This window comes from Condylura cristata, unplaced genomic scaffold (genome assembly GCF_000260355.1).
Source record: "Condylura cristata isolate star-nosed mole 26May11 unplaced genomic scaffold, ConCri1.0 scaffold00007, whole genome shotgun sequence".
Classification (NCBI taxonomy): domain Eukaryota; kingdom Metazoa; phylum Chordata; class Mammalia; order Eulipotyphla; family Talpidae; genus Condylura; species Condylura cristata.
Genome location: NW_004567108.1, coordinates 37,807,170 through 37,821,248, shown reverse-complemented (window position 1 = coordinate 37,821,248; position 14,079 = coordinate 37,807,170). Strand labels below are relative to the sequence as shown.

Here is a 14,079-nt window from a genome sequence, read left to right as displayed (position 1 = left end):
ATGGTCCCCTCAAATATTCAGATAACCCACAACTCCCCACAAAGTCCATTTAAATTCTTGATGTTGTTTGGGAAATTGCTTCCTGCCTAGAGTCTTTGAGGCCATAAGACAGTTGCAACATCCTTGAAGACTATATGAATTCATTTTCTTTCAAAGTTGTTTCTTAGTTAAAAAAAAAAAAGACACCCTGTGTATTTTCTGTCTTGACTTTTGTGTCACTAGTACCTTATAGTAGAACTTCTACCCATAAATTGTTTTCTACATTCCTATCAACTGGGCAATAAGGAGTTGGATTGGACACAGTTTCCCCCAGACTTAGAGGTCAAAACTGTTTCCTTGAGGACTGCAGGATCTTCTTTCTTGTGATTCCCTGGCCCCCCACCCTCCCGTGAGAGATGAAAGAGGCCCTGGAGCGAAATGCAGGATATAGTGTAGACAGGCAGACCGGAGTCCTGCTGGTTCACTTACTTTTCACTTACTTATCTGTTTAGTAAATATTTATCGAAGGATCAACCTTCTCTCCACCTATTGTTGCAAGCACTCTTGTAGGCACTGATGATGCAGAGTAACCAAGGCAAAAGAAGACCCTGCTCTCAAGGAGTTACGCATTTCCTCTTACTCTAGCATTTGTTGGGTATCCCCATGACAGGCTCTGCTCTGGGTGCTAGGGCTGCTGCAGCAGCTGAAGGAAGTGAGTCCAGTCACGGAGTACATAGTCCAGTGGTCATGAGAGAGACATTCTAGGGAGTCAGAACCCAATTTCCCCTATTTCATACATGAGGACATGGTAGCACAGAGAGGTGACAGCTTGCCTACTCATTCAGAACTCAGATTCATAGTTAACTGTGCCCGCTCCATTACAGACCACCTACCCACCACCCTCATTTAACAGTAGCCGTCTGGTTAACCTTTTGGTCTGCTCGTCCAGTTCTCTTTAGCATTTGTGTGATTGAAAGGTACAAGCAATGACATCATTGCCTTGAAATGAGCTCCCTTCCATATGGCAGCATGTCCCCTAGAGATCTTAGGGTGGGATAGTTGTGACTTGTATGCACAGATATGTCTGGAGGATACCAGGCAGCAATAAGCAGACTCCTCAAAACCTCAGCTTTGTCAGGAATTGACTTCTGAACATTTGCAAGTCATTCAGCTGTGTTTCCTTTTGTGAAAGTGGTGAGGGGGGAGTGTCATTTAATGCCTACTTAATGTAAGGCTTAAATGTGAAAATACAGATTTCATCTCGACATTGCCTAGTATCTGACTGTGGATGAATAATCAACGCTCCCTCATTATGAGTGCACATCATAGCACATGGCTAGCGTGGAGTTAGTGTTTGTGCTGAGACATGAGGACATGTGAGAACCTAGTGTCACCGTGATGAGGTGAATACAATATCTGCTGAAACCTTCTTTAGATGAAGTGCAGCAGCAATTGATGGGTGAAAGTAGGAGGAGGGAGTTGCATGGTGCATTCTCCTTATTTGGAGATGTTATGGGAAGACAGGAGGCTTTTATTGCAAAAATTTCCTCTCCGTGATTTTTCATTTTAAATATTTTACTTGATGTCTTTTTAGAACCATTGCTTATGGTTCAAATGACTGATCAAGACATAGGTCCTTTAAACCAGGAAGACTGGGACCTGAGATTTTGGGCAATGATGACAGCAGTAGGGGAGGCTGTTTTGCAGGGGTGACTGAGTTGGAAAGACAGCTCCACCGTAACCCTGCAGCACCCTCCAAGGACATGGTCCGTGTGGCTCACCTGAAAGTCAGGGATTTGGGCACTTCAAAAAAACCATAACCTGGAAAATTTACTTGGTAGTCCCAAGAACTGACTTGTAATATTTTCTTTCCTCTTATAGAGTAGTTTAATCTATCATTTTCTATTATTTCTTTAAGTATTGTGTATTACTTTCTTTCGTATCTGAGTTTTGCTGATCCAGTTTCTTCACTTGCCCAGAGAAAAGTAGAACCAGTTTCATCATTACAGGCTAAGGATAAATAAGGAAGGATATCAAGCTGATATGCAACTTATTTTTGTATGTTATTATGATAGCATTTTTTCACACAAAAACTAGAGGAGTTTGAGTTGGAAAGAGACTCTCCAGAATTCACTTCCAACAAATTCTATGGATATTTTATTCCAGCATGTTCATATTAGCAAACAAGGGGAAAGAACAAGATTTTACATTCAACTAAGAATTCTAATATAGTTGAAATAAGTTTAAACTAAAAGTAGAGCTAAAGAGTTTTCTGAATAGAAATGCAATCTAAGTTTGAAGTCTTCAGGACATAAAAGGTTTCTAAAACAAGACTGAATCTAATTCATGTCTTTGAAAAGATGTCTCACCTCATTTTAATTAATCAAGCAATTAATCAAATCAGAATTATGTCTTGACCTTAATGTAAAATATAAGGACATTGAGCTTCTAATTAGTTCATAATTAGAAGTTTATAATTATTTGATTGAAGATGTCCCCCTGCCCACTGACTTAATTCTTTATATTTTGAGAGCTTATGGGACAGAGGCACATAACAGATATTTTTAAAATTTAGATTATAAAACATATTTAGCCATAGTGTCATTATATGAATCAGCAATTACATTCCTAGATACATCCTCAAGAAAAATAAAAACCTGCATCTCCATAAAATGAAAATGGTAACAGCAACTATATTCATAACTGCCCAAATATGGAAGCAGTCCAAAAGTTCATCTATTGAAGAATGGATATACAATGTGATCTAGCCATACAGGAGAATAGTATTTGTCAATAGAAATGAACGAAGCACTGATATATTACAACAAGAATGAACGTTAAAAATGTAATGCCACATGAAATTAGCCAACTACAAGAGTATAAATGGTGTAATTCCATTGATATGAAGTTTTTGGAATTGGTTAATCCATTACAATAGGTGTTCATTGCCTACAGTGGGGACAGGGCAGATGGGGAGAAGTGGGTAGAGAGTGCTTAGAGGTACAGGTTTCTTGTTGGGTGGTAAAAATGTTATAAAATTGATTGTGGTGTTGGTCACACAGCTCTGACCCATTTAAAAATCACCAAATCATACACTTTAAATGGGTGACTAGTATGGTATGTGAACTTATCTCTATTAAACTATTATAGAAGATAATATGTAAGGGAAGAGTATGCTCTAAAAATGTTCGTGGCTGTTTTACTACTATTTTTTCTTAGTCCTTTTCAAGTTTTCATAAACAATTACTTTTGTGGTTCAAATAACTGAATTTTAAAAACTGCGTATTTCAAAAACATCTTAAATTCATTTCAAAAGAATGGTAGAACAAATAGAAACTTTATATTGTAAAGCACATTTTAGAATTGTCTGTGGGCAGCAATTTCTCCTCCCTCCTGACATCCTCCCAACCAAAGTCTACACAATCCTTCACCCCAGTCCCTTGTACCCTCCTGTTCCCCACCATTCACCCCCCATCTCTTTCTCCCTCCCCCTTCCCTCTTAAATAACTCAGCTCTGAGGCCAGTTTTCAAGGATTTATTTTAAAGTTTGGCTTTGTTTGACCTTTTGTTTGGTCTCTGTATATTCTACATGGAAGTGATACAATTCAGTATTTATTTTACTCCTTCTGGCTTATTTCACTTAGTGTAATCCCTTCTAGCTCTGCCAGTATTGCTGCAAATGGCATGAGCTTATCTTTTTTGATTGCTGTGTAGCATTCCATCGCATGTGTGTGTGCATGTGGGTTCATACTACCTTGTCTTGATCCACTCATTTGTTTTTAGACTCGTATATTTTTCTGTATCTTGGCCATTGTGAATAGTGCTGTTATGAACAAAGGGATACAGGTTTCTTTTCTCATTAGAGTTTTTGAATTTTTTTGGTAGATACCTTGGGGTGGAATTGCCGGACCACACGGCAGAGTCATTGTTTGTCTTTTGAGGAATCTCCACACTGTGTTACTCAGGGCCTGGACTAGTCTGCATTCCCACCAACAGTGTAGGAGGGTCCTTTTGCTCCATATCTTCTCCAGCACTTCTTGTGTCTGGTCTGTTTGATAGGGGCCATGCTTAGAAGTGTCAGGTGGTATCTCATTTTGATTTTGATCTGTATTTCTCTGATAAGTGATGATGAGCATTTTTTCACAGGCCCTTTGGCCATCTGTATGTCTTCTTTGGAGAAATGCCTATTTATCTCTTCTTCCCATTTCCTAATTGGGTTATTTGTTTTCTTTTTGAGTATGAACTCTTTGTAGATCTTTGATAACAGTCCTTTGTCAGATACATGGTAAGTAAATATTTTCTTCCATCCAATAGGGTATTTCTTCATTTTGGTTACTGCCTCTTTCACTGTACAGAAGCTTCTTGTTCTGATGTAGTCCAGGTTGTTTATATTCCCCCTTGTTTTTCTTACTGCTGGGGATGAATCCTCAAAGATATTTCTCAAACTCCCCTGTGTTTTTTTCTATGTATTTTATATATGTTTCATATCTGTTTTGTATCTTATACCCTTGCCCTTTATCCACATTGTTCTTTAAAAAAAAAAAAATCAACTTCTAGTTTGAAATAAAGTCCCTTCTGGCATTTGTGGGGCAAGCTGAGAATAGGATTCCTACTTTCCAATTGTGCTTGATGCTACCCTGCAAATTTACCCAGTGAATTTGAGAGTGGCTAGCAGAACATGAGGGTAGGGCTGAAGCAGCAGGCACGGGCTGCTTTGATCATTATCACTATAATTCTTCTTGCCTCCTTCCTGGAGGAGGCATCACATGGCCTGCAAATGGTTGTTGAAAGGAGAATACCCAGAAACCTGTAATTTTATTTTTTTATGACCTGTATTCCCCTACTGGTCCCCTTCAGCTCTCCCCCTCTCTCTCCAACTGTGTTTATCTTTAATATATTTTCTTTGCTTCACTCTCACTTCTGTGGTCCCTCCCTTTATAGAAAAAGAGACAGCAAAATGTACACAACGTCAGATCTTTGGGGAGACTCTGTTAGCGGGATATAGTGTTAATCTCATGACTATTAATACTTAGTGGGTTGAAAATAATTTGCTGATTGTCACTGAGTAAACATGAATATTAAAGTTACTTCATGTTCTATTGTAGTTTAATAAGTTTGGTCAGTCTGATTTAGAGGGGAGTAATCCTTACTGCCGGATGGGCCTTGTAGGTAAGATTAATAGACCTTTAAAAAGGAAATAGCACAGAGTTACTGATATCATTATCTGCTGAAGGTTGCTATAGCAATGGGTGGTTTGATTGCACTGTGCCATTGGCGGTACAGGTGGGTGAGTGTAAAAGGATCCTAGTAATTTAGCAGAAACTCTCCTGGAGCAATTTAATTAAACTCTACCAGAATGAATGCCAAATTCTTTAAAAGTTCTGAGATACAGTTCTGTATAATCCTAGATAATTACCCTGAATTCATACACTGTCTCAAATATTTTTCATGATTTTAGAATAGAGGTTTTATACAATTGAAATTTATTTAAAAAAATAAATACTTGTCTGTTTTAATATAGCCTAAGGTATTTGTTTAAAAATGAAACAAAATTGCATTAGATTATAAGGAAAATTATAGAATAACAACATATGATGACTAGCTTTTCCAGAGGGGCAGGAAGCTAGAATCTAAGCCTAACTGCAAGGACTGAACACATCCATTGTTATTGCAAATTTCATTACCAGATGATATAGGCGTCTCCCTTAGCCAGCTGGAATAAAATATGCACTATTTTTCAGTATCAATGCTGGAGGTACAGAATTCTTTAGAAATGCAGAGTTTTTTTGCAGAGTTGTTACAGACTTGACCCTTATAGCAAGAGATAGGAAGCAAAAATTAGCAGTTGGGATTACTGTCAACTAGAAAGCTTTTTCATAGGGAAAAAAAGACAAGTATATTAAACACATCCTTCTGAATGGGAGATAATATTTATATATTACACAGCCAATAAGTGGTTAATATCCAAGATATATAAAAAAACTTATAGTATGCAACAAAACAAACCAACTAATAAATGTGCAGCAGACCTGGATAGATAATTCACCACAGAGGACATCCAGAAGGTCAGTAGTTATGGAGAAAAATGCCTATGGCTTTTAATAAGGAAAATGCACAGAGACATGGTCTCACATCTATGAAAATGGCATATATTGGGAAAAAAAGTGATAATATGTAGGAGAGGAGGAACCCCATTATGCTGTTGGTGGGAATGCATTCTGAAACCCATTTTTGAAAATGATCTAGGTTTTCCTTGAAACACTAAAAATGAAATACTTTATCACTTAGCAGTTCCACTCATGGGCATCTGAAAAATGTGAAATCATCTACTCAAGTCACATGTTCTACAATGTTTATTGTAGCACTATTTACAATAGCTAGGACATGGAAGTAACTTTAATGCGCATCAAGAGAAGAAGGATCAAGAATATATTGTCTCTCTACACTATGAAATACTATTAAGTCACAGGGAAAGACAAAATGTTGCCATTTATAACAAAATGGAAGGAATTCAAGGGAATTCAATCAAGTCAGAATGAAAGATAAATATTGGTTCTTCTTGTGCAGACAATATGATTAAGTAAAATACAAAACTAGCAAAGGTAGGGGCAACATAAAATAAAGAGGCAAATGATCCCTTTATTTAAACTCTTCAATAAAAATTAGCCACCACCAAAAGAATTATTCTGCTTTAAAATCATTTTTTGAGTTGTAAGGTCAAAGTGAATTTAATTGAATAAAAACAAAGAAGTACATTAACTAAGTAAATGTCAACATTTTATTTTATAATCAGGCATATAGTTAGACTGTTTTGTTTTTTTTTTTTAAAAAGATTTCTTTATTTATGCATACAAGAACTGGGCTGTAGGCCAGAGGTGTGGGGTTGAGAGGGTTCACCAGAGACAGAGTGGGGAGCAGAACAGGCAAATTGACTAAAATACACTGCTGAGGGGAGCAGCGGGCAGGACAGGAGAGGTTTCTGGGCCATGTGGTGCAGCTCCCTGGCCGGGTATTGAACTTTTGCTGAAGTAGCTGGTGATAGCTTCATAGTGCTGAGATTTAACCCCTGTGCCAACAGGAAGGCCCTAGACTATTTAGTTTTTAAAAAATATTTACTGAATAACTTTCATTTTAAGAAAAATATAGAAAGAAAAGCTAAAACACTGTTATTTAAAAAAAAAAAAAAACACATTCTCTGAAATGGCCTTAAAGGAAGACCTTGCAAATGGCAAAATAAAAATGTTCGTGATTCTCGTCATATTTGATGGCATCTGTTAAAACTTGGGTTCTGGTTCCCTTCCCTTTCTTATTGGCTTCATCTTCCCCACATACCCAGCTCTTAGGGCTTTGGGTACATGTTTCTAAACAAAACCCTTACTAAGCTTCAGTAATGTGGTAAGCTCTATAGGAGATGCTGCCCATCAATTTTCTGCATCTCTGCAGTCAGATTAAAAGCTTTCTTCTAACATAGTGTTTGGACTTTGGCACTTCAATAACATTTTCCCCCTTCTCCTCCCACGATTATGTTTCGGAGGCACCGTTGGTTGACATCATTGTGTTTGTTTTAGGGGCTATAGTTTCAAACCTCTCCAACTGTGTATTCAGATCCTACCCACCACCACTTCCCAGTTGAGTTAGGTAGTACATACAGACGTTCCTCTGCTGCCACCTGGAGGCCTTACTGGGTTGTGCATTTAAAGGCCCTGGGACCCTAGAGCCACCCAGCCTGGTGTCTGCTCTAACTTGTCTTTAATACTGTGGGTAAATGATATGACTAAATGAATTTGAGGCTGTTGCATTTACATTTTTTCCTCATAGATACTAAATGTATTCTGACTTCAAGGACGATTTTGTAGTATGCAAATATACTATTGCTTGTACAGTAGAATCAAAAAGATTGTTATGCAGATTTTGAAAAATCAACAGTGGCAACGGTTTTGTTGACATCTCTGTTCCATCCTTGTTTATTATGACTCATCATAATATGAAAATCCATATAAAGGAATGCCTTATACTCTTACGCTTTTTCTAAACAGAAACATGAAAATTCCTGTCATTTTTTTAAAAAAGCTTTACTTATGCATACAGAACTGGGACACAGGCCAGAGGTGCAAGAGTGGTGAGAGGATTCACCAGAGACAGAGTGGGGAGCAGAACAGGCCGACTGATGAAGTACTCTACTGAGGGGAGCAGCAGGCGGGTCAGGAGAGGTCTGCCACGCCATGTGGATCATCCCTGGGGCTGGGATCGAACTCATGCTGAAGTGGCTTTAGCTTCTTAGTGCTGTGCTTTAACCTGCTGCACCACCAGGGAGGGCCCCTTTTCGTATTTCTAAGCAATAAGAAGAGCTTGAATAAGTCCACTTGGAGATGTGACTTACATGAACAGGAGGGATCGAGTGCAGCCTGGAAGGTCTAGGTACTGCACTTGCTGGGTAAACTAGTACAGTTTCCCCAGAGTCAGCACTAGGCAGGGCCTGGCTGCAGGGTTCCGAGGAGGAGCTTATATAATGCAAATCCCCGGTAAAGGTTTTTAAGCCCTCTGCCCTTGCTAGAAGTAGCCAACACTTATTTTCCCCAAGTCCTAACGTGCTTTTGGTGGGTATTTACACAACAGTGGCCCTTGTTTACAGACAACTGAGTATTTGAGAAGAAAACTAATCAGTCGAGACAGAAAAATACCCTTAAGTGAACCTTCCTTTCCTGCTCATCCCAGAACATCTCGACCACTGATATTTCCAGGAAAGCCTGTATTCAGAGAGAGAGCCCTTGGGGGGGGGGGGGGAGGGCTCAAGAGCACTCAGCTTGACGTTGTCCCAGGTGGGCGGCACAGACTTCACAGGTCTCAGCTTTCAAAGATGCGTGAGCAAAGGCCAGACCTCACCTAAACCAAGTGCTGTCTTGAACCTGCACTCATGAGGGGATAGATAGGAGGGATTTGCTCAGGTGGAGTGAGCCCTCCCCTTAGCATCTGTGCTGATTTGAAGAGCCGTGTGTCAGTGAGTAGTCTTTCTTGTAATTCAAGGGTATTTATTTATTTAACTGTTTTTTTCCCCCCTCATGATTTCCGGTGAGAGATACTAGGCTTGTTTACATCTTGGTCCACACAAATGCAGGAGTGTGGGCACTCAGGTTATCAGACTTTGTTCTGTGGAGAGTTGATTTTTTTAGAAGCTTGATCTAAAAACTTAATTCTATATATAGGGTTCCTGGGCAACTTGTTTTTATTGTTGTCTAGTTTCTATTTCCTATTCCTTTTGTTTTTTCTTTAAAAAAAAAATTCCTATCAACATATCTTAATGAGAATTATTCCTTTTCCAGAGATTAAGAATCTGGTGTCCAGTAGATCACTGCCTGAAAAAGAAGATGTAAAGGTAAGGAACCCTGAGCCCCTTTTCTTCTTTGTATTCCCTCTTCAGGGTGGAAGAGCTAATGATAATAAAGGTAGAGGGAAGAAACCCCCCTTTCCCAAATGAACAAACCAATCCAGGAATGTACCTCCAGTTACATGAAATTCAGTTTCCTTTACTGAATTTTCAGTCTCTAATCTTTAGGACCAAACGAAGCTCCCTTTCTGGGTTGTAGCTATGTATGCAAGATGATTGTATGCATTTTCCAATACAGATTTGTACTTGCAGATCATATCTATAGATGTCACATGCCAGCAATGCAATAGCAAGCAGAAGCCTGGGAGATGGTCTGAGAATAAAATGCCCTAATGATAGCTGTCGGGCAAGTTTCAGCTTGGAACAGATCTGTTCCTGATTTTTAGCTCTTAAATAATATTCCTTGAGTATAAGACTAGTTCTGCTTACATGTGACAATTGTGTAATGTGTCTTCACTGATGTTTTCTGAGGTTGATTTTCCAAGTCAAAAAGTGGTGTGGCACCTAATTAGTTTCTAAACATCCCACCTGACTTTTTCTTTTCCAGTGTGTAGAAAACCTGGCAGTGCAACTGAGCGAGCATGAAGAGCAGGACAGTCTAGATTCCGGTAAGTTCTACAATGTTGCTTTCCCCCACACTCATAACGGTGCTAGAGACCTGGGTGTCCAGAGGCAAGAAGAAAATGTATTTTAAAATGTCTTATTGGGAGGCTTGCCTGATTCTTGAAATCCACCCAGTTATAATGTTGTGACTTCAGGAGTTGACTCTCCATTTTCAATCTAAAAACACTAAAACAAACAGCAATCAAAGCTTTTTCTGAGCCATTTTTTTTACTCTGAACCAGATGCTGGCTCCGTCTTGTCATATGTTATCTTGTTCCTGTGAAGTAGGAAATCAGCTTTAGTTTCAGGTGAAGTGATTGAGGCCCCTGATAGGAGTAAGTGATATAATTTGAGATTCAAAACTTCATCCTACCCTAACCTAAAACCCCCATGATCTCACTTTGCTACCCAATGTGTTTGGGGACATGGGAGCCCTTTCAAAGGAGCCAGGCCCTTCCTTGGCAAGGTGAAGGTAGTTCTTCCCCTGGACCTGGTAATTCTCACCTGTTCACAGGCATTTTAATTCACAGCTCCCTGAGGGCCTCTCCCTAACTGTCCTCCCTAGGCATTTTCTGATGCTTCAGAGCTAATCTGGGCTAATACGAAGACTTACCCCTTGTGTTAGGGGCCAGTAAGCTGTTGGGGGCTCTCAGCAAGTACTTCCTGTGGTCCCCCAGGTGGTCTGTGAAGACCTCTAGGACTGACAAGGTGGAAGCAGATAAGCACAAACCCTCCCAGTATTTTCTTTAGTCTCAGTGAAGCCTATACAGCTTACACACCTGGAAAGTCCTGGGTGCCCTTGGGAGAGGGCAAGATGGTGGCTGTAGCAGCCAAGTGCTCTGGCTGATGTGAACTTGAGGAAAACCTAGGCAATGTGGAGCAAACTTAACAGTGGAGGTGGGTGGGCCTGGGGAGCTGGTGATGCTGGTACTTGAGGGAGGCCAGGGGAATGTTGTTGACACAGCCAGTAGGTACACAACAGAACAGTTAGCACAGTTGGGAAATGCCAGAGAATAAAACAGGCAAGGAGGAAGCACCCTTAGTGTTACTTGGCTGTGCTTCTGGTGAGCTGGCCACCAGCCAGAGGTGATTAGCTAGATTTCCCTGCTTGGGGTACTACTGAAATTGGAACAGAAACCTAAACCATATCAAGCAATATGCATGCCTTTAATATTTCTGCTATATAAGGTAAGAGTAATAGTTGGCTACCAGAAGAGGGGAGAGGAAGGAGAAATGAAACCAAACACCTCCTTATAGATGACCGTTGCGGGCCACCAAAGCCAGGGGCAAGTGCTTGCTCACACATACAGGATGTCTCATCTATAAATTGCATCATGCTCCCAGGAATGTGAGCTTTGAAGCATGTTTACCAAGACAAATTGCTGCTGGAGGAGGAGTGTGGCTGTTGAAAGTATTTAAATAGTAGGATTATTTTAATTTTAGGTTTTTAACACTCCACTTACAGGCAGGGAGACTTGCTGGGTAAGGAGACACGTGCTGCGGAAACTGTGGTAGCCTGGTCTGAGGGTTGTGTCAGTGACAGCGTTGTGTCTCAGGACGGCTGTGGTGAAGGATTTGTGGGAGATAAGCTTTTGATATTAATTCAGTGATTTATGAAAGGAGCCACGCGTGATGGTTCCTTGTACGATCTAGCATTTGTTTTTTTGTTCACTTAAACCTTTTGTAATAAAAAAAAACTTCCTTGACTTCCTACAAAGAAATGAAAACAGGTGAAAAGGAATCTTCTGAGACAGAGGAGGAGGTAGTTAGCCCCGAGCAGCAGGCAGATGGCAAACTGAACTTTGAGACAGGAAACAGCTCTTCCCCAAGGCCACTCCAAAATGCTAAAACACAAAGTGTATGTGTCTGTGTGTTTAATATGTGCTTACTTTCTCCTTAGTCTCTAAGGAAATGCTGATGAATATGGGTGAGAGATACCTATCTTGGCTGGCTTGTATTATCCAAAATGGTGTGTTGTGAGCTTAGTGTTATCTCATAAACTACATTGTGCTGTTTCAAGTAGAACTTTCTGAATGATCGATGATTTTTTTGTCTGCTTTGTTGAATATGGTAGCCACTAGTCACCTGTGCCTGTTAAGCATGTGAAGTGCAACTAAAATGACTGAAGAACTGGCTTTATTAATTGAACTAACTCTCCCGGACAGGGCAGAACCCAAGAAAGTTCTCTTTGTATGGAGTTAGTTCCCTATCACAGCATCAAGAATCAGACCTGCCACTAGTTCCCATGCTGAAGATGTTGACTGGAGGAAGGCTGTTTTGGTGGTAGGCCCGAAGGGGAACCCTGCCCTTGGTGGGTGCTGTGAGTGCCTGGCATTTTCTCAAATGGGAGAAAGTAGCTGGTGGGCTGGGATCTGATTGTTTCTGCCATAGAGGAGGATGTGCCTTCCCCTCACAGTGTAGGCAGCTGGAGTGAGCAGAGAGGGCAAAATTTGGAGGAAGGGAAGATAGATGAAATGTGTCAATACAGAATTAAGAAAGAAGGAAGGAACCATTTGGCTCCAGTGGACAGGATTAAAGAGGATTATGGAATAAAAGTCGTGCCAAAGAAAGAAGTGGGCATCTGGGAGGAACAAAGGAAGAGATTGCGGGAAATACAGCCAGCTGAGTGAACTTTGGTTGGACAGGAACCCCATTTGCAAGCAAAAATACATAAACCATTGTTAATTCAGCAAACTGTATATGGTTTGATTAGTTACTATCTTTTTTTTTTTAAAGATTTATTTATTTATTCATACAGAACTGGGGTACAGGCCAGAGATGCGGAGGGTGAGAGGATTCACCAGGGACAGAGTGGGGAGCAGAACAGGCAGATCGACGAAGTACACTGCTGAGGGGAGCAGCGGGCGGGTCAGGAGAGGTCTGCCACACCATGTGGATCTCCTCCGGGGCAGGCGGGAATCGAACTCATGCAGAAGTAGCTTTTGATTCTTAGTACAGTGCTTTAACCCACTGCGCCACCAGGGAGGGCCTGATTAGTTACTATCTTGCAAACTTTATTTTTAAAAGGTTAAATAAGACCATGCCCCTGGTTGAAATTAAGATTTCTAGTTAAAAGTTGACAGATGAGGACTGTGAAGAGTATTAGTGTCTCAGGTGAATTGCAGAAGCTTCTGGGAGGTGGCTTTCTTGCTCTCTCATAAGCAACACTCAAGAGTGTGAGTGAAGTTGTCTGTATAAACCAGATTTAGTGACACTTGTAAGAAGCTGGTTTTCCTGCAGTAATTTGCTAGCTATAATCTGCATCAGACTAAGATTATTTGATAATTACTTGGCTGAACTATTTTGTATGATATTTGGATGGCACAATGAAAGAGTGTTCAAACTGGCATGTCAAAACAAGAGCTGGGCAGGCATGTTTTCACTTTTCTGTTGGGGAAAGGTGCAGGGGTGTGGAGACACCAGAGGTGGTGGTGATGACATTGGCTGGCATTGTCCACCTCGCTTGGGAAGTTCTATGACCTCTGGGTCTTAAGCAGTGCTTTGTCCCCTGTGCCAGGCTCGGCTGCTGGCAGAGTATACTTGGGGGAAGTACCAGGAAGCTTTTAAACATCCTGTCATGTTAAATACACCTTTTAGGGGGAAATGATTCATTTTTTGAATCATAGAAGTAATACATGCTCACAGTAGAAACATTTGAAATTTTAGATAGAAATAAACAACCTACCATTTTCCCACTCTAAAGCAGCTACTATTAAATTTTGGTGGCTTTTCTACCATATTTTCTTTATTCATATATTTTGTACAGTTATAATGATGCAGTTGAAAGAATTTTGTACCTTTATTCATTTAATATTGTATGCCATGTATAAGCTCCACTTTATCAGGTAGCTTAAAATGATGTTAGACATTTTCCCACAACACATGATTACTTTTCTAAGACGAAAGGAAAACGTCAAGTTCTTCCCATAAGTATTTATATTCAGAAAATAATCACCTATTTTTAGAATATGTATTGTTTAATTTTATAGAGTGGTTGGTTGTCAGTTTGTGCTGAAGCTTGAATTGCAGTTATTAAAATATTTTGGGTCACTTCATTGCTATTGTTTGTTAGTTATCTGTGGTTTGAAGTCACTAGTCACCTGTGCCTGTTA

The 14,079-nt window shown here is 40.1% G+C and overlaps 1 protein-coding gene across 3 annotated transcripts in view; it reads left to right on the top strand.

Moving 5' to 3' along the window:
• ARHGEF28 (Rho guanine nucleotide exchange factor (GEF) 28) overlaps window positions 1–14,079 on the top strand; it is a 252,950-nt gene that overhangs the window by 112,404 nt on the left and 126,467 nt on the right. For all 3 annotated transcript variants that reach the window (XM_012721846.1, XM_012721845.1, XM_012721847.1), the window contains 2 exons: window positions 9,300–9,352; window positions 9,912–9,972. In XM_012721846.1, the coding sequence (XP_012577300.1) occupies window positions 9,300–9,352; window positions 9,912–9,972 (114 nt within the window). The remainder of the gene's footprint in view (window positions 1–9,299; window positions 9,353–9,911; window positions 9,973–14,079) is intronic.